Source organism: Fulmarus glacialis, unplaced genomic scaffold, assembly GCF_000690835.1.
Source record: "Fulmarus glacialis isolate BGI_N327 unplaced genomic scaffold, ASM69083v1 scaffold30137, whole genome shotgun sequence".
Lineage (NCBI taxonomy): Eukaryota > Metazoa > Chordata > Aves > Procellariiformes > Procellariidae > Fulmarus > Fulmarus glacialis.
In genome coordinates this window covers 1,443-21,999 of record NW_009221763.1, presented here as the reverse complement: position 1 = coordinate 21,999, position 20,557 = coordinate 1,443, and the positions used below count along the sequence as shown (strand labels likewise).

At 36.0% G+C, this 20,557-nt stretch overlaps 1 protein-coding gene across 1 annotated transcript; it reads right to left on the bottom strand.

Moving 5' to 3' along the window:
- Positions 1–3,631: 3,631 nt before the first annotated feature.
- LOC104072268 (chromosome unknown open reading frame, human C18orf63) lies at positions 3,632–19,004 on the bottom strand. The gene is made up of 13 exons (XM_009581230.1): positions 18,871–19,004; positions 18,102–18,180; positions 16,747–16,803; positions 15,205–15,316; positions 13,377–13,418; positions 12,304–12,380; positions 11,016–11,125; positions 10,271–10,367; positions 10,086–10,171; positions 9,337–9,520; positions 7,144–8,220; positions 6,049–6,165; positions 3,632–3,688 (listed from the first exon to the last, which is right to left on the bottom strand). The coding sequence occupies exons 1-13, from the start codon at positions 19,002–19,004 to the stop codon at positions 3,632–3,634; spliced, it is 2,229 nt and encodes a 742-aa protein (XP_009579525.1).
- Between the last annotated feature and the right edge of the window lie 1,553 nt (positions 19,005–20,557).

Genomic DNA, 20,557 nt, shown 5'->3' with positions numbered 1-20,557 from the left:
TTTATCCTTCCTCTTAGGTCTGGGTTCTTAAATTTAAAGCCCTCAAAATATTACAATCACTTGTGGTATTGGAGGAAGGAACTTTGATCGCAGAAGTGTATTCACACCTTCTTAACCAGCTGAGATCACGTAGCCAGACCACATTCTTAGCTCTACAAGAAAGTAAGAGACAGAATCTTAAGAAACTATTCTTTAGCATTTTTAAATGGTCAACTATGCAGTAAATTAGATTAACCCTAACCTGGAACAATCCTGCAACAATGAAAAATGGACAGGATAATAGCAATAATGTTATGACAGCATCTATTTTTTGGAGTATGTCTCAAGTATTTAGGTACCAACAACCCACTAATGAACACAGTCCAAAGGTTCTTTCTGATACCAGATTTGATTAGGAAATTAATTTTCCCCCATCATAAAAGAAGTTGCTTTTTCATTGAAAGTCTAAACATTTTCAGAATCTTTTTTCAATGAAAAGGCAAATATTTTCACCACATGCAACTTCCATGAAAATATTTTCAAATTTAAGTTAAATCTGTTTCTTCATAATACCAGCTCAAGCTATTATATTTATATGATATCTTAAAAGGTCTTATTTTAGCCTAATATTTCACTTCAAGAAAGCATTTGAAAGATGGCTTTGTTAAAATTTGTGTACCATAGATTTCTAATTAGAAGAGAAATTCCTAAATGTTGGCTTGGGGCAATCCACCTTTTAGAAGAAGCAGTCCAATAGATCTCTAGCCCTTATATACAAAACTGCTGAGAATTTTTACCTAATTCCAGTTGTGCGGATTCCCTGCCTTCAACTTGTGTTCATACAATAACCTTACAGCAATGGTAGCAATTACTTCCATGTAAATTAATACTATTATTACTATATGCAAGGAATTTGCAGCTTCTCATTTGCTAAATGAAATTTGGCAACTAAACCCAAAGGTCAGTATCACATGACAACACAGGAGAGAGCAACAGGAAGAGTTCTGCAGAACAATGGAAAAGGCTCGGGAACTTCATTGCTGCTATTCTGAATACGTCTGTTCTAGTACCAATGCTTGTAATGATGCAAATCTTTCTTTTAAATCATTTTTCTGTACTAGTATAAACTCTCCTTTGGAAGCTCTGCTCTTCTGATTGGTCTTAGAAGCCAAACTTCCCTTTCACAGCAGTTTTTGACCTTGAGAAATGATAGGATGACTTTCATTAATAAAAGACTAAGCATGGAGACTTTTTTTTTAATTTGACAGCAAATCTAAAATAGCTTAATAGCCTTTATTTAAACTGAATAACTATTCAAGTCTAACTCTTGGGAAGGTTTTGAGCGCCAGATTTAGACCACCTACATTTAGCTGCCTACATATGTGTTAGATGTTAAAACTATTAAATTCAACGGAAATCTAGTAGACATACCCACCAGACTCTACAGAGCTCACTCAGCCGCAGATATCCTGCCCCCACCCCACAGGCTGGGCACCTCAGCAGCCTTGGAGGTTCCATTGGCCCGATCTGCATGGCCTTGAAAAAGAACAATGTACCCAGCATAGTCCAGACCCCTAAATATGGGGACGGGAGGGGGGTATCTCGAACTGATGCTTAATATCTAGCTACTCTTTTTATGCCAAAGAAAAGTACGAGTCCTTCCCCAGAGAGTGGGGAATTGTCTACATACGGGTAAAACCAGAATGATTGAGAATTATTTAGTATTAGAATCAAATGTTCAACTTCTTAAAATACTAAATACTTCTCTCACATTGCTTTATTAACATACCAACTATTTTCATCAGCAAAACAAAGAAGAAAATTAGGATTATGCTGTGATTTCCTGGACAAGTTAAGAGGCTGTGCAACTTGGCACATTAGTCATAAAAACTGACCCTTTTTGCAAGATAATTGTACAAAAATGTTTTTATTGTCAGAAGTTATAGATCCAAGTCCTTACTGTTGACTACATCACTGAATTCCATTGTAAGACCTTCTCACCCATAAATCTTGCTACACAGTAAATTTCAAAACTTACAAGTAATTCTCAAGTGTTCAAATGAAAACATGCACTCTGAATGCACGTGTAGTAATATGTAATAAAGAAATTCAGAGCAAAGCTTTTCAGAATCAAAATTGTAGGCACCGATCCAATAGCAGAAGCTATTTTAGCTCTAGTTTTCTTTTTAAATCATCGACAGCAATGAAGAACCCATATCAATGGGATTCTTAGAAATCATATTTTAAACACTTTATGGAAGACACTGTTTCCTCTCCAGGATTTAAGCATCGCCTACCATGATCAACTTGATCCTGTGGCATTTAACTCATAAACTAAAAAAAATCAGATTTTTTAAAATTTAAGTAAAAAAAGTAAAGTTCTGACCATTCTCAGAGACATCATTTCTACTCATCAGTCCTCAGTGAAAGTCAAAGAGTTTGGACCCACAGACACCTATGCTGAATTGCTAAAACAGATCACCCCTGAAGAAGGACCATGCCTGAGCTGCCTGGCTTGAAGCAGGAGAGATGAAATGCTAGGCCCACGAACAGGATATGCTGAATACTGAAGTATGAAGGCCCTATATGGAAAGCTTTCATCCATACAATGGACATTCTTTAGGGAAAGCAGACAACTGGTACATATGTTCACTGGAGGAAATTTATCCACACAAAGTAAGGAAGGACATAAAGTGCATCTCTGAGACAAAATGCACATTTGGCTACTTGTTATCACTTATGTTGAAGCCAAAAGCCAGATTAAAAGATGCACAGTTTATATTTTGCTTCTTTATTGCTATGTTTTTCTATTTGTTTTGTATAATATACATTTTTGTGCTGTTGTGTCTGTGTGACCATCTTGCTTACATCAATATTTTCTTTTGAATAAATATACTTCTATTTATCTCTGAAAGTTAACTGTATAAGCTACTCCTTCCTGCATATTTTACTACTGATAACCTGTGATAGGCATTAGGTCAATAAAACTAGTGGGTTTCATATGCTATATGTATCCTTCATATTCAAAGGAATATTCACAGGAAAAGCTTGTTCTATCCTGCAAAGACTATTATCAACAACCACCCACGATGTGGGTTGAAATATCTGGTCATAAAACTTAATTTATTCATTCTGTATGACTGACCATTTTGTCCTTGGATTAGATCTTAGCACCACAGAAGCATTTAGCCATGCCATTTCACGTAATGATATTAAATAATACACATAGCTTCACTTTAATGGTTTATGGTTTTAACTTCAGCTCAGATTCAAATGAAACTCAGCAGCACAAAAACCCGGTTTATTTTAGTTTGAAAGAAAATGAGCCAATCAAAATACAAATTTAAGCCAAATTCTAAGTTCTACTAAGTACAAGATGCCTTTGTATTTAATGTTGCTTGTTTCACAAAAAAAAGCAAAGTTTTATTTGCTAGTGTCCAATAAAACCAAAATCTTGGCTTCTGTTACCTTGTTATTTTGCTCTAGAAGCCATTTGTTTAGTAAAGTGATTCCTTTGAAGACAGCTGATATAATTATCATGATCCAAAAGAGTAGGATCTATTCTAGGTATATGGTATTCTTTGAATAAAGAAAAATATTTAAAATTTATAATGAGCGTACCCAGAGTTTTCTTTCAGTACTCCAGAACATCCTAAATAGAAGGCTTACTTCTTTTGGCTTTCTTTAACTTTGAATAACCTTCTTCTTTCTGTGAACAACAAACAAACAAAAAGGCAAACAAAGCAGTAATACTAAGTTAACAGCTCAGCTAAAAAGTTGTTTCTGAGTGAAATGTTTAGTTGAATGATATGAGAAGTAATTAATAAAAGTTTTTATTTTCCAACATAAAGTCTGTTTATATGTACAGTGAGTAAATAATTAAAACCAGAGCTATTTTGAAAATAGCCTTTTACATGCTGGCGGCTAAGACACTCAAAACCAACTGATCATTTTTGGTGTCCAAGCTTGAGATGATGACAAAGGCTTACTCTTCAGAGAAGTGTTTGGCAGTGTCCCCAGTCAGCACCATTGTATTTTAATCTGGGGAGAGGAGGAATCAGACTAATAAGCATTGGAGAGTCCATCCCTATCCCAGTTAATAGATAAGTCCCTCTCCTATTCCTGAGACTCCAGCTGAAGCTTCCCTAGAGCTGTGTATCCACCTCACTTGGCTCCAGCTGTGGCAGTGCTGCACTGCTAGTGTGGCAGGCAGACAGTGAGAACTTGCTGTCCCCTGCCACTTCCCAAAAATAGCTTGCAGGGCTCAGGCTGGTACCCATGCTACTCACAGCCTGCCTGGAGAGAGAGGAATGGCATGGGGCACTTGTGACTCGTGACAAGGACAGGACAGTGCCCCCTCTCCATCCCAGCAGTGCTGCCGGACCAGCTACAAGCTCTCTGCTTGTCCAGTCTGCCCAAGCTGTAGCGCTAGCTCCATGCTCACAAGCCCTAGTGTGGCTGAGTCATATACAGCGGCAGGCAAAGGACTTCAGCACTTCATTCGTATTATGGTGGAAGTCTCCCTTCAGTACTCAGACCCCTGGGGTAGTTATTCGTATAACCACAGTTATTTTTAGTTGCTGTTTTTCTTTTCTTCTTTGTGAGACTGACTCCTGACTCTACTGCTGTAGCACCGCCATAGCTGGCCTGTAACTAGTCACTTAGTTGTGGCTCTGTGGAAGGGCCTTTCACAGCTGCAGGTGGATGGGGCCAGCTCACAGCAGCTGGGCTGGTGTTTCCTCTCTTCCCTGCTGCAGCCTGAGCTCTAGGGTGTGAGCGTGTTCCTGCAGCAGGCCCCTGAGGCTGCTCTACTGGCCGTTTCTGCACTGCACGGGTAGTACAGACTGTGCTCTTTTAATTACCATTAAAAGTTACAGAATTGTCTTGTATTTGGCTTTAAAAGCATAACACAACAAAAAGATGACAGATAAAATTTAATGTTAAGAAATGGAAATTAAGGGGAAGAATCTGAATTATGGATACATACTCTTAACTTCTTAATCAACAGTTAATGAGTATGTTGACAACGTAATTTTATGTATTGCAACATGTGACTAGGCAAAGGCAGTTCAGATCAAGCATAGGTAATGAGACCTCAAATGGTCACAACTGAAATGAAATACAAAAGGCAAGGGAACCTGGGTGAAAAGGGAGTTAAGTGAGTGCAACTTTTCCTCCTGGCTTATTTTGTAGAGTTATTGCACAGTATTTTCAGTTAGCTACTAGCAGAAATAATACATACATATCTATGTAAGAAAATACAATTGTACTGAGCATTGGACACTTGGGACCTGTTCCTTCTAATGGGCCTAATTTGTAGGTAGTAAAAACATAGAGAAAGCGGTTGTAAGGAGAAGGATACAACTGAGTTTTAAAGAATTGATATTTAGAAACAGAAGTGTAGCCCAGTGGTAGGTAAAAGCAATATTTAAGAATAATGAAGAAATATTTTGAAAAGGATTTTAAAAGTACACACTATTATCATTAGAGCAGCATCCGGAGGAAAAAGTATATACAAAAAAAAAAAAATTCATATTAGGAACCTATCTACCTGCTGCTGCTGACCCCATCTAGTAATACAATAACAACTTAAATATATTAAATAACTAAGAGAATATAACTTAAAAACCCAGAATGAATTACAAACAGCCTTTTGGATCTCATTTCTACAGAACGTGCTGAATTTAAGCACTTACGATGAGACACTTACAGAGCCAACGAGAATGCCCATAGTTATACTGGGCAAGATAAAACTGTTTTCTGTAGAATCAGAAAATCTGCTTCAGAAACATATTTACATTAAGTAACATCATTAAACGTTTTCATTTTAGTAGTTTCTCTTGGACGAGACAAAATGCACGCTTGAAGTAACAGTAACATAACCAAGGGTTAAGGTTAATTTTATCCTGGTTAAGGTTAATTTTATCCAGAGCAGGCTCAATAAGATTTCTTGGTTTCCCCGTTTTAACTGGAACATGCTAAAATGAAAAAATTTAAATTTTGCTTTTTATCTCTTAATTCAGGTCCCTGTAGACTGGATTAAGGTGTGTATGTGTGGGGATTTTTTACCTGTCTTCTTCTGGCACAACCTTTCTTTACAGATGCTTCCATGTTGCTCTCCTTGATTGAGGAAGTCATTTTTGAGGTCACTGTTTCACATGTCAGATACTCATTCCCTGTAATCATCTTAAAGTATAGAAGTTTATAACTTCATTAGCAAAAAAACCCCAGTATTTTTCTACTTGTTAAAATGACCTACTTTTTCAAAAGGTGCCCTCATATCACAAAGTTGAAATAAGCTACCAAATTACATTTTATAGGTGAAAAAGGTGATAAGCACAACACATTTCAGCCATGTGCCCAATCTGTGGGATATCATCCTCACAAAAATTGCACTGAAATCGGCTCAGCTATTTATTTTATTGAAATGCAGACAGAATCATAGAAAATTAGGTAAAGTACCTCTAGCAGTCATCTAATCATAAACTTTTACTCAAAACAGAGCTAACTTCAAAGTTAGATCACATTGCTTTGGGCCCCATCCAATCAAGTTTTGAGAATCTGAAAGGATAACAACCCTACAACCTCTCTGTGCAACTTGTTCCAGTACTTAACCACTCTCACTCTGAAGATTTTTTTTCCTTATGCCCAGTAGGAATTTTTCCTGTTGCAACTTGTGCTTTTAGTGAAACTGCAATTAAACTTGTATTTGCAAAACTTCCATGTTTGTCTAACAGCACAGTGACTTATACACACTGCAGTCAGCACTACACAACTGATGAGATTTGAGATTCCTTCCAGGTGCTGTTCATTAATATGGTTTCATATGAAGACAGACTGAACACCCCAAATTGCACCGTGTTAACCTCACACAAATCTGATAAGCTGATAAACTGTCTTAAAGAAAGGAAAACTAATTATCCCACCTTAAAAGTCCCAAATAAAAAAAGCGTGTATCTCAGACAACACAGTAAATCATCTTCCCTTTCAGAAAAAAAGCAACAGTGGCTGAAAACATTAACTTATATGGCAGAAATTTTAGAAAACTATATTGAGAATGATGGTAGAACATGATGAAAGCCGTGCTCTTTCCTGCTTAACATTGTTTTAGAATATACTGAATTTGTGAGAACCAGTGCGAATGAGCTCTGTTCTTTACCATACCTGTTCAAAGTTAGACTTGGAATGATGACTGGTTGTCTTAGCGATATAGTCCTTAGAATGGCATGCTGCTTTATTTTCTTCATTTTTGGCGATGCACACTGTATCATCTAAGACAGATTCATGAATATTTAACCTTGCTCCTTCACTTGATCTCTTTGTTTGTTGCTGTGATAAACCAGAATTTGTCATTTCATTGTTTAATTTACAAATCTGCAAATGTACTTTCTTTGACTGGTGTTGTTTCTCAAGAACTTGTGTGGTATTTTGACTTGCAAACTTTTTTTCCCTTCTTGCACTGGAAGTAGGAGATGCGTACGTACTCAGACTCAGATTGATGTTCGATTTCTGAAGCACTGACCCAACATTCTTAAGAAAGGAAGGAAAATTTGCCCTTTTGTGATTGACTTCACTTGAATTCCCACCTGAAGCTGAGTTATCAGAAAAATCAGAATTAGTCATTTGTCCACCAGACTCTGTTTTCCATTGAAATACAGGTATACCATGTTTTGCATACGTTTTCACATTCATTACCTGAAGTACGCTGCTATGAGTAGGGTTTTTGACTGACATATTTTGAACGGGTTTGTAAACCTGAGTTATGCTGGACTTGCACACAGTCAGCATAGAAGATGAAACACCCATAATTTTTATTGGTGAATGTCTTTCAGCATTTTCTTTTTTCTTCCCATCCATTTGATTTGTTGTCTTTCCATTCATTTGCATCAACGTCCCTTTGAAAATTGGTATAATTTTGCTGATTTTTTGGGGGGGGAGTTCAAAGGCTGAATTTATAGGCATTCTTAAAGATTTCACAACTGGTAACTCTGGTACTCCTGGTATTTGCCTATTATTCATTGATTTCTCTGTTGCTTCAAAGCTAACCTTTTCTGTACCCTTACTGCTACTCAAGAAAGTCTCTGTTTCTCGCTCTTTGATCAAACGCTCCATCCAGTGGCTGTTTTCCATACTGCATAGTGAAGAAGTTCCACGCAAAGTCTGTTTTCTTGGAGGAGCCTGCGCTAGAGATACCACACAAACCATCTCACCAGCCAATTTCATATGCTTAGATTTTATTTCCTGCAATACAACAAGAGTTGCTAAATTGAATGAACTGGATTTAAAAATCTGATAGTGCCACCTAACGCATCACTATATGATATCTACTTAATATACATCACAATATATAACCATACATTTTCCTGGTTTGAATTAGAATGAACTATATTTTTAAACAATATTTTATTGTCACTATAAATGAAGATTTGTTTTCTCCTCCCCCCAATTCTTTGTTTATAAACTCTGCTGGAATATCGTATTTCTCAGAAGGAAAGACTTAAATTACAGTCATTATCATGGTTTAGTGCTTTCCAATTGGGTAATGCCTAGCCCTTTTGAGGGGGTCTGCAGAGAGTTTGACTGACAGGGCTCCTCGTCTCTTAAGACTTCTAAGGGCATCTGTGTTCTGAGCAAAAGACAGTTTGGATGTCTATAAAAACTGCAGATGACAAGAAGGAGCCATTCTAGCTTTGATCACTAAAGAGACATAAACAGGAACTGCTTTCTGAAAGAGGATTATAGTATTTTAGAATCTCTGCAATTTCTGTCACTATTCTCTGTTCAGAATTAATTACTTCATTTCTTTTTTCACACACTACTACCAAAGAAATTTGAGTCTCAGCCTTTGTCACAACCTCAAATTAAAGGAGTTTTGATTGCTTGCCTCCTTTCCATCACCAGCCATGGAGTAAATCTTACAGCTGGAGTGTTTTTAAATGCATAAGTCCACAGAACTTTTTTGTTTGTTTGTTTGTTTTAATAAATTGTAATAATAACAAAAATAATAACAGTAATTATTATTACAATTATTGTTGTTATTATTACTATTATGGAAGAGGTGTGAGAAAGTTCTGGATATCCAACTGTAAAATAAGGTCTATAGAACTGCAAATATTGATAGCAACTAATTAACATTAAGTCCAATTTCTTAATGTATTTGTGATGTGAATAATAACATAACAATGGCAAATACCAATATAATATTTAATTACACAATTAATTAAAAGTTACATGATTGATAGTTGTTTGTTGTGAAAAGCATAGTTTTACGCTCTTACTGTGTTCTGAATATGATAAAGACCACTTCACACCATGAACAAAGTACATGCCATTAACATGTTTATAAAAAAACCTTACACGCACCGGTGCCCTGGAGAGTTCCTGTGTAGCATAAAGTGCTTTACTTGTCATCTTTACTGGAAATCCACATAGATGTGAAAGATTACACTTCACGTCAGAAAGAAAAGAGTTCAACACACTTTCTGAATCTGTTCTAGGGAAATACTGCACTGGCTGACTTCGAATGCAACTTAAAGGATACCTGAGTAAGTGTTCAGGGATACATAACAAGTTTCTTTAAATTTCTATAGTTATGAATCATCTTTTGTTGAGCATGAACACATCTAAAGCTTTTTGAAAAAAGGTGAACAAAAGCACTTACTTTCTTAAGAGACTGAAGCTTATAAAGTTACAGGACTTTAACATGATTGTACCATACTAATCTACCATAGTAAAGACTACTCAATATAAATAATCCTTAGTCTAGTCTTTCCTAGCAGGAAAATTCTCTTTTAAACAAATCTTTGTTGGCCATATTTTTACAGGAATTTAACTCTGGTTTTACATCATCATTTAGAGTGGCATTATCATGTTTACAGAAGCTGTGAAGGAAACTGATCTATTTGACTTACTGTTATTCAATACTAGGACAAAGAGATTTGACTAAATATTTTGTTCCAATTTGTCTAGTGAAACAATTCTTCACTGACTTCTATGAAATTATGGAAGAAGAAAATAAAAAATGAAAATTTAGATCTGGAAGTGTAGTAGAGGAAAAGTCTAGGCAAATGTAACAAAAATGTAACAAAAATATTCTGAAAGGATACGTAAAGAACCTTTCCCCTATTGGCTTGAAGTAAACACTGAAGTATATTTTTGTCTCTTCAAGATCATCTGGAAGAATATATCCATACTTCAAAAAAACAAACCCCACAAACATGTATTACAAATACAAATTCAATAGGTACAAAAAAGGGAGGGAAAAACTAAAGCAGTGTATATAATTTCTTACCAGATTCTTCCAGTGCATTTGAAATTCTTTATATGAACGGAAAGGAGATTCTGGAGGAATTATGTGGCTGATGTTTATGATCTGACCCATTTTCATGCTGTGCAAGGTAAAGAAGGGATGCTTAGAAAGAGCGTCATAAAACTCCGCTGAAAATATATTGGACTTTTTTGGGAAAGAAAAAAAAAAAAAATCTTATTTTTGCCATTGAAAGTATTTATGGATTATTTTTATGTTTTGAGGACTAATAACCTTTAGCTTATAAGTTTATGACAGAACAATAGCAGTATTTCCTGAAGTATGGAAAAGACTAACATGTCTAATTTCTCTTGTCTGTAATACTCACTACCAGCGAATGTAGAACAAAAGCAAATATATCATTACTTCTCATATTTTTATGATGAAAATCATAGGTGAAAATAGAGATAATTTGTGGCAGAGGTGGAAATATGTTTCTTCTTTAAATTGACACTTTCTGCTAAAATTATATTTGAGAAAAATTAATACTCTTGCATATCACAGAAGTAGCAGAGAGGTTACTAATATTTAAATGTGTAATTTATGATTCACTGATTAATTTTTCTCATTTTCCATAACATTGATACCATAAAAGTAAAAAAGAAAGATTCCTGAATGTAAAACAGACTGTAAAACAGAAGTGTTCTTATCACTAGCATCAAATTCATTATTTGTATGGCAAACATTCCAGGAAATGTTTGTTTCTGCCGAAATGTAAACAGACTCCTACCTTGGCAAAACATAGCACCAGTTACTTAGTATGGAATGCTGGTGAATAACTGTATTTTCACTCCTGTCAAACAGCTTTAAGATGTTTGCTGAAATATCAAAATCTCCCAGCTTAAAACAGAAAAAAAAAGTTATTTGCAAATATTTCTACATCAGTCAAAAATTAAAATTTTCAAAAATAATTGCGTATCGCAATACACTGAAGCTTTTTCATTATTATTCTTTTATCAGCTTTCACAGACTGCTTATTTCAGAAGATATTCCCATTAACAAATTTCACACTATCTTATGTTAGAGCCTACACTTCCAAAAGTTATGCAAGTACCAGGTTTAAAAACACTGCACGTTTTCACAATGTGAAAATATTTGATTGTAGAGGCCAATCAAACACTGAGATTTGAGAAATGTTTTCTCCCTATATGGTCTACCAGGGTTTGCATTTATTCACTGACAAGAAAATCTGGCCATTTCTGTTTTAGAAAAGTATTTGAATGATCAAACTGATGACGAAGCCACATCATGATCGCTTCCATCATTGCTTTGTGTCATTTTGGAATTGGATTCCTAAAGATAGCTTTAATGTTTATGCTGTCCAATGAGGTCACAGAAGAAATCCTATTCTTCTATTCTAAGAAAGAAGAGTTTGGATCAGAAATACTTATTTTGGAAGAAACCAGTAAGCCTGACAAATATGCCCCAGTATGTATGGACATATTCAACAAAGGTGACATGGCTGTCAGAAAGGATAGTAACTTTTCAACATCAACCACGATTTCTTAAACAATTTATTAATTATGCTTATATGCTGCATAACCCAGGCTGCTCCCGTATTTTGGAAGCTGCCTAGAAAATGAAGCAGATTCCAGACGAATTATATACAGGGACTTTAAACACAGTGCTGACAACTTACTTGTAGCTTCACTTTTAAGATGTTACTCAAAACCGTCTATGTATTACAGTGAGACAGTGAATGCCTTCTAGAAAACACTGCTAGAAGGAAATCTAGAATCATAAAGACACTTCACTACTATATTGTTAGCATTTTTGAAAGGTCTCTTAATTAGTCTAGAGTCTCAATTGTACCATGCCTGCTAGAATGCATCAATATACATATAATATGGATGTTATGCACTTAGAGCAGATGCAGATAATCAATGACTATAATTACTCTCTTAATACAATCAGAAATAAGCACTTCTATCCCCATCATGCTAACTGCAAGTCACCTAACAGAAAAGATAAAGATTAATATGACAAATACAGTCATAGAAAATACAACTGTTTTATACCTCAGGGGGTGGCAACCGAATTGAGCAAGCCTCCACACTGATGCAAAGCTGTGTCTCTGATACATTGAGGTCTACAACTAAAATAAAAACAAAGCACAAAGCCCTGTTTTGAACTACAGTTCATCTGTTAGACAGAAAGCTAAACCAAATGTTTATTTAAAGTAATTGTTAGTCAAAATGCTGCATTGGAAAATCAAAAGGCTAGACTTCCTCAGCATGGAAATTAAAATTAATTTCATTTTAACTGTGAAAAATTAAAATAATAATGAATTACCATCCATACAGTACACCTCCCTAGGAACTCATGGCTGTCCATGCAATTTGGATGCTTGATACTCATATACTTGATACACAAACACCCATTTTCAAAGCAAATGTAGTTACTATAACCATTGGCTGTTCTGAGTCATCTAGCCCAGTATTATGCATCCAGAAGTGGTCAATAGGAAAAACTATATGAGCAAGGCAAGCATTTATTGACACATCTCCAGAACATCCACCCAGCTCTGAGCAAGCTCTAGCACAGGAACTGAATATATTATGTTCCTCAACATATGTCCCTGTTACAAATTTAGGCTTCAATATCTCCAAGTGTAATCTTTAACTTTTATACTGGAATAAAAATGTTACTTTGTAATTTTTGCAATAGTTAAGCAGCATGCTTTGTGACTTAAGTTTTGTGAACAGCAAACACAGTACATACAGAACAGTCACTTTAGCTCATTTTCCTATCTATTATTATGGAACTTTCACATCACTTGCAAGACTCATAATTTGAGGCAAGTGCATTTAATTGTAATAATCATAACTTTTACATGGTAAATTTCTAGCTATGGCTGTAGATTAATAGTAGAAAAATTACCTTTTTTGTGGGCAATTTTTCAAAGGTGCAGTTGAGCTGACAACCATTACATACAGAGCACCATCTGCCATCAAGTGTGTTTTGACTGAGGTTATTTCAGAATGAAAAACGAAAAGACATTGTGTTGGTAATACCAAGATTGTGGCAGTATAAAGCCACATAACTACAGCTTGCTCTCACAAGTTTACCATGAACAGAATATTGTACTTACCAACAGCATTTTGCCTTCCTGAATGAGACAAAAAATCTTTTCCTATTAATAAATAAAATAGATTATTTTCTAAACCATATGCCTAATGTCTATATGCAAAAAAAAAAGGAGAAATCACACAGTTTCATTTGTGTGTGTCATGAATGCTAAAAGGCTTATTTCTTTTAAGGAGAGAAAACACCCTCTGTTAATTAACTTTTCACTGATTCATTAATATCTTATATTGTCCTGGGTTTGGCTGGGATAGAGTTAATTTTCTTCCTAGTAGCTGGTACAGTGCTGTGTTTTGGATTTAGTATGAGAATAATGTTGATAACACACTGATGGTTTAGTTGTTGCTAAGTAGTGCTTACACTCGTCAAGGACTTTTCAGCTTCCCATGCTCTGCCAGGTGCACAAGAAGCTGGGAGGGAGCACAGCCAGGACAGCCGACCCAACTGGCCAACGGGGTATTCCATACCATATGATGTCATGCTCAGTATATAAACTGGGGGGAGTTGGACGGGGGGCAGTGACAGCTGCTTGGGAACTGGCTGGGCATTGGTCGGCGGGTGGTGAGCAATTGCACTGTGCATCACTCATTTTGTATATTCTATCATCATTATTATTATTGTTATTTTCCCTTCCTTTTCTGTTCTATTAAACTGTTTTTAACTCAATCCATGAATTTTACTTTTTTTTCCTGATTCTCTCCCCCATCCCACTGAGGCAGGGGGAGTGAGCAAGCGGCTGTGTGGTGTTTGGCTGCATGCTGGGTTAAACCAGAACTTATATAAAAAAGAAAGATATATGAAAGTATATTAGTGGACAGCAATTTATACAGCATTTTTTCCTCCCAGTAAGGAATTTATACATAGAACTATTTTTAGTTGACTAACAGTTAATAAATTTCTCAGGTTCAAAAGTAAATCTGTATAGTATTACCACATATTTTACCATCTGTCATCAGTTTTGCCCAGCTTTAGCAACACAGATGATTAGACAAGCTGCATGTACCAGGGTCACATTGCTGTTAGTCAATGTCTTTCATTGAAACCAGCTTTATATCAGCTGCCACCTAGCCCTCTACTTCTAGAGGCTATTCCCGAATAAGTTGATTTCATTCAGAGAGCTATATATTTTAAAGATACTGAAAACAAGATACTGTTAATATTGTGGTTGGAAATAAGACAATAACATATACACTTTTCTCAATGTATATTTGGAATGATCTATGCAATTGCGCAGCTTAATAAGAGCACACCACAGTATCTGAAACACATTTGTTTTTCCATATTTTGGTAATTCACATTTGTTTTTCCATACTTTGGTAATTCACATTTATCCTACACAGGAGTTAGTAGAGAGATGACAGGGAAAGGAACTACCATCTAAAAAGACACAGCTTGGTAGAAGGAGGTGGTCTGACAGAAAAACACTTCTGTATTAGAAAAGCATGCAAACCATGTGCAGAAGTGCCACTGATGAAAGCATGAATCTGAAAAACAGGCTCAATTTTTAGAAGACATTTACTGTCCAACAATATTTGGTCTGGAAATTATTAATCTGGTATGTTGTGTTCAGTTGAAATAATTATTTGATCTATTACAAAGATAAGGAGGAAGATGAAAAAGTGAATGATATGTACATGCAGATTGTTAATTTGAATCATTGAACTCGGATAAAGGAACAATAAAAATGCAATCAAAGAAAAAAACGCAGGATAAATGAATGAAATAACTGATTATAATGAATGAAATAATGATGGAAATGAAATAATGGAAAATAAATGCAACAATAAAGAACTGAAAACTAAATGCTTGATCCCTGACCCAGGTGAGTCAAATACCTTGCACCAAGAGATGACCAGCCTTATTCCATCTGGGTGCAAGTCTGGCTGTAAGTGTGTAGGAGAGACAGGTTTGGAAAATGGCTGGACTGACTGTTTGTGGTGCTTCCAGCTAATAACATCAGTGAGAAAAGAAAAACACATTATTAACAATTTAACAATTTTTTTAAAGGTTTCAGCCAAAATTTAATCAAAGATATGCATCTTGGAGCCACATCTTAGTATATGTTACACATTTTTACGTTTCATCTACTTAGCTACAAGAGAAGTTAGCACAATATTTGATGTAGGCATTTAGATTTCATGCGTCATCAAAGTAAGGTGCATTAAAATTCATTTATTGTTTTCACAGGGCTTATAATAGACTTGAGGAAAAGATTAATTTAACTATATGGAGTACTTCACTAGATATGCATCTCTTTCCAGACAATAGGCACAACATCCAAAATTTACGTATTTTGACTCTGCTGTCAAACTCAAGACCAGAGACATTTTCTTGCAATCACAAGAACAATAGATAAATGTAGCTTTGTCCACCCAGCAGTACTACTTGCCTGACTGCTTGCCTGTCCTGTATAGCCTTCTGTTGACAGTTAGCATTAGTCAAGAAAAATAAACTAATTACTATGGGTTAAAAAGAGTTACTAACTAATACACCTCCAAGAGGATGTTTCTAATGAGATCCTGCAAGGATATCCTTGCAGCTCACGGCTATTAAATATACTTCATATTACTAATCTGCTAGTGTTGGAAAATCTAACAATGACAGGTCAGTTACACATATCAACATAAAGCAGTTTTGTAAGGTAAGCATATTTGAACAGTATGTGTCTTACTAATCCAGATACACATTTACATTTCTTGGAACAAAGAAAAATATACCCAACTGGCTGTGCAAATGAATCACGAGAGCTACTGGCTTTGCTTACAATCAGACTTTTGACTCAGCAATTTTAGTGTGTCCACACATACATCCATAAAACCCACAAATGTTGCATACTATAAGACAGTAAAGCATATGCATAATGGTCTAAAAACACAACAGCTGTTAAGCTCATGGGTTCCATTTCTTCTCTATGTTTTTGTTTTGTTTCTCTGAGACTGTCCTACACAGGCTGGATAAACCCAAAACGTGAATGGGGAGATAGTTCAAATGTCTGAACACCCCCACCCGTGGAGCTGATAGGGCACACACGGAAGGGGTGACGCCAGCAGGGGAGCTGCAGGTCTTTGGCCCTAAGGGCAGGTCTGTTGTTGCCTCGAGGTCAAACCCCAACGCCCCTGAACAGGATCAGGATCCCACTGCAGCAGAGAAATCTAGTGAAATTGCTCAGGAACTTCTTAAAACTTCTGATTCTGACAAAGTATACTTACTATACCCACATCTGTAAGAGACATTTTGTCTATGGGACAGACTTTTTTCCCTGAAACTTGGCTTCTGTAGTGCAAATTGCATGCCCTACGGAAAATACTCATCTCTGGCAACAGCAATTGCAGACAAGCGTAACAATCTTAAGAACTATGACATCTCTCAGCACTTACGGTAGCTCCTTGTTTCTCTATGTAGGCTTGGCATATTCCTGATTTGTAAAATGATATCTAAAAATAAAAAAAAAAAAAAAAAAAATATCAAGTGTCCGAAATTAAGGGGTGTTTTAGCAAATCATAAATTTAATTCTGGTCCATCAGTGACTTTGCCCAAGAAAAACATGCTAGGGAATAGTTGAGGGAAACACCATACCCTGTATTTTAAGAGAATGATAACTAAAAATCAGTTCAGGCATTTGTCATAGTGTAATCTCATTTCCAGCTAGAGATACATTAACAAGCAAGTGAAAGACTGCCCAAAACAAAATCGCAGAACTCTGCCTCTGCTGCTCTCATTGTGAATTGGGTGGCATCTTACCAACTGAATCCATTCTGTTCCACAAAAGGTTCACCATCTGAAAAGGCCATTTCATCAAAAGAGTAGAAAACATAAGCTGTCATCTACATTACTAATGCACAAAAATAAAAGCTTAAATGACATAATTTTACTTATTCTTGATCCTCAAACAAAAAACTTCTTAGAGAAACATGCATATATGTGTGACGGATATACTTGACTCTTAGCCGAACTTTGGTTCAGGCTAACCAAGAAGCAACAGACCTCATGCCCTTGGGGTGAACTTGCAAGCTGGAAAGACCCTGGCTCACGTACAAGGGAGTGAAGATGTCTTGAAAAATAGTTCGAAAGGTGGTTTTGAAACCCAAAAGTACAGGATAACCAAAGTACAGAACAAGATATCAGAGCTAAACCAAAGACATCTGTCTTGTCTATACTATTGACTAGCAGCCAACTACTTCACCCTAAAATCAGGATGGGCCCAATTTGAGCTCTCCCTGACAGGCAGCTGGCTTGCACTGTGACTGATATCACTGTTATTTAATACTATGAAGCATTACTAATTCATGTAGCTACTCAGATGATGTAAACATTGTATGGATAATTCCATTAGACATGAATCATTGACCAAGTCTGAGACTAAGATTGGATCCAGCTGTACCTAGGCTCCAAAAAGGAGTTTAGAAAGCAAGGGGGTCCATTCTGAACCTCGGGAGGGTCCTCTTTACTCTGCGTGCCTCCGGTCTCATTGTACGAGGCATTCTAACTCAATTTTCCTTTGTATGTTTCTTCCACGCAGTAATTAATAAGGTGAACCTTGCCATCGAACTTACTAAACCTTGTCAAACCACTGTTAAAACTTTGTTACATTCCATCAAACTTATTGAACTCTGTCAAATTATTATTTTACGTCAATAAAACATATTGCTGCTTCTCTCTTTTGAGTGAGGTGCATTCTGTTTATCTGCAACAGTATGTAACTACATATACTTATTTACACAGTGATACTGACCGCCATTACAACTGAAATTTGATTTAGTGTTCCAATAACAGGTGCAGAAAGGATGTCTTGATGCAGGAATAATAACTGTCTATAAAAAAAAAGTTAGAAAAAAATTAAAAAGTAATTTTCCGTACTTTATTTTCTTAGCTTAAATTTATTTTCCTCACCTTCTGCAAACATAATACATTCCATTTTTAATTGGTTTCCAGTGGTTCAGTATAATATATCGGACTAGTCCAAGTTACTTGCTCTTAACCTACCCACAGTGGTCTAAGACAAAGACTACAGGCCTTTGGCACATGAACACAACTCTCCAAAAGTGTTCCTTTTGGCAGAATTTCTCATTTCTTCCCTTTCCTATTAAAGGGAATGACATAATTCTTGGTGAACACTAAGGAGTGTACATATGTTTCCCGAGTATTCTTTTCACTCAGTTTCAACCTACATAAAGCAATGCAATAGCTCAAAAGATGTACCTAAAGCATTCCAACTTTGCAAGTGAACACAGATTACCTTTAACTATTTATTAATTTGAAGTAGGTAGCCTTGTTAGTTTTAGCTGATGAAATTTAAAACATAACAAAAATGTGGGTTTTTTCCCCCAATAGCCAGCAAGCCCCTCACCAAAAAAAAACCCCTATTTTGAACAATTTTATACTGTTTGTTGCTGATAAGAATTCTGCTGATTTTATTACAGTTAATTCTAGTACTGCTACTAAAATCTTTGAACAACAACCATCAACAGCTTCTGAAAATAATAACCCTCAGAATTCTTTACCTGCAAATCTTTATCTGTGTACTTCTTGTCTCAGTTTCTGGTATTTGAGAACTCAGTGTTACTGTAGTAGCACAGAGTTTTTGTAGCTCTGGCAGACTGACAAAGAACAGAGATTGGTGCCTGGTGTCATTCATGTTATATTGTTGATTGCCCCAAAGTAGCACCCGGGTCTTAAAAGAAAAAAATTAATTCATTTTTATAAGGCAGATATTTGTTTACAGAACTTTATAAGTATATGGTATCAGGTAAATGAATAATCAATTATCTTCTGATTAAGATTAGGTAGGCAATATAACATAATTTGGTCAACTAAAACAACAGCTTATACTTTTGCTATAAATAATTAATTATACTTGAAAAAATAATTATTTACAAGAGCCAAAATATTCAGAGTAAAGACAAGGACAAAAGCATCCTTTCATCTTCTTCTCAGTCTATGTTGGGGCTGGAATCTATATTGGATCCAAGAGCTGAGGAATCCCTCTGTGATATTGGTCCGCCCTCCTGTCGGGCAAGAAAGTTTAATTCCCAGCGATCTCCTCACTAAGTCATACAAAGACCGTGGCCGGCCTGTTGGAGAGAATGAAAACCACAGAAACACGGAGCCACACTGGAAATCTTTTCTTTTTCCCCACACCAGGCTCCCTTCCTAGTAGTACAGGGAACTGGTGTGCTCCCTGCTTAAATCCATGTCTCTTCTCAAGTGACAGGTGAACACCGTATTCTAACCTATGCAGAACTGAGTACAGTTTTACACCAGACTGAAAGCTGTATTAATCCAGAATCATATTCAGCTATATTATTAATAATGAACACAGACACTTTGTTCTCCCATTCTTGCTCTCAAAGGAGAGATGTATGAAGAACAGCATTTTCTATTGGTGGGAATTTTTAATAAGTACACTCCTACATACTTATCAAAAGATGAAGAAAACATAGCTGATATTTGGAGTGGAATATGATTAGACACATAGTACTTCCACCAAAGCTGTCTCTCACATCCTAAGCTTTGCCTTATAATAAAAATTATTGACTATATTTTGTGTTCAAGAGTATGAGGCAGTTTTGGGCTCAGGCCACAGTCATTATCTTGAAATGCACATGAGCTGATATTTCATGCGAAGTTAGAATACAGAGTACATGTATGTTCATTGCCATACCACTGAGCAGATGTGCTGCAACTCCATCATTTTTGAAACTTCCTAAAAAGCACCAAAAAGATGAACTGAAAGAACCAGAATTTCAGACTGAGAATGTGATCCTTTGATGCAATACTAACAAATTTCATGTGAGTGGGAGTAATACGAAATTATAGCTGTTATCCAGCCTGTTGGATGCCTGTTGTACGCTCCTATGGATTGCAGCACAGGCCAGGCTCAGTGTAAAGGAACTAGAATATTTGTGACAAAAAAGAATATCTAACGTCATTATTTAAAGAAAATATACCTTTTAACTACAGCACCTTTCTCAAACAAAGTGTTTCAAAGAAAAGCAGGCAGGTAGAAAGCCTGCTTGTTATGAAAAGCCAGGAACAAACACTGCACACCAGAAAAAGCTGTTTTAATAGTTCTCTGCCTCTAAATCCTAAAACCCTTTTGGGAAATGATCTTACCAGCGTAGTGAAGATAGCAATAAATATTTTGTTTCCAAATTTTACGAAGTCACCAGGTATTCACCTGAAAAGCAA

What these genes read in the sequence shown, in the direction of transcription:
- LOC104072268 (XM_009581230.1), bottom strand. Translation starts at nt 19,004, where the DNA reads ATGAATGACACCAGGCACCAATCTCTGTTCTTTGTCAGTCTGCCAGAG. An exon ending in AAATTTCAGTTGTAATGGCG is followed by an intron (nt 16,804 to 18,101) that starts GTCAGTATCACT and finishes TTTTATTTTTAG; the next exon opens with ATATCATTTTACAAATCAGG. An exon ending in TTCGGTTGCCACCCCCTGAG is followed by an intron (nt 11,126 to 12,303) that starts GTATAAAACAGT and finishes TTCTGTTTTAAG; the next exon opens with CTGGGAGATTTTGATATTTC.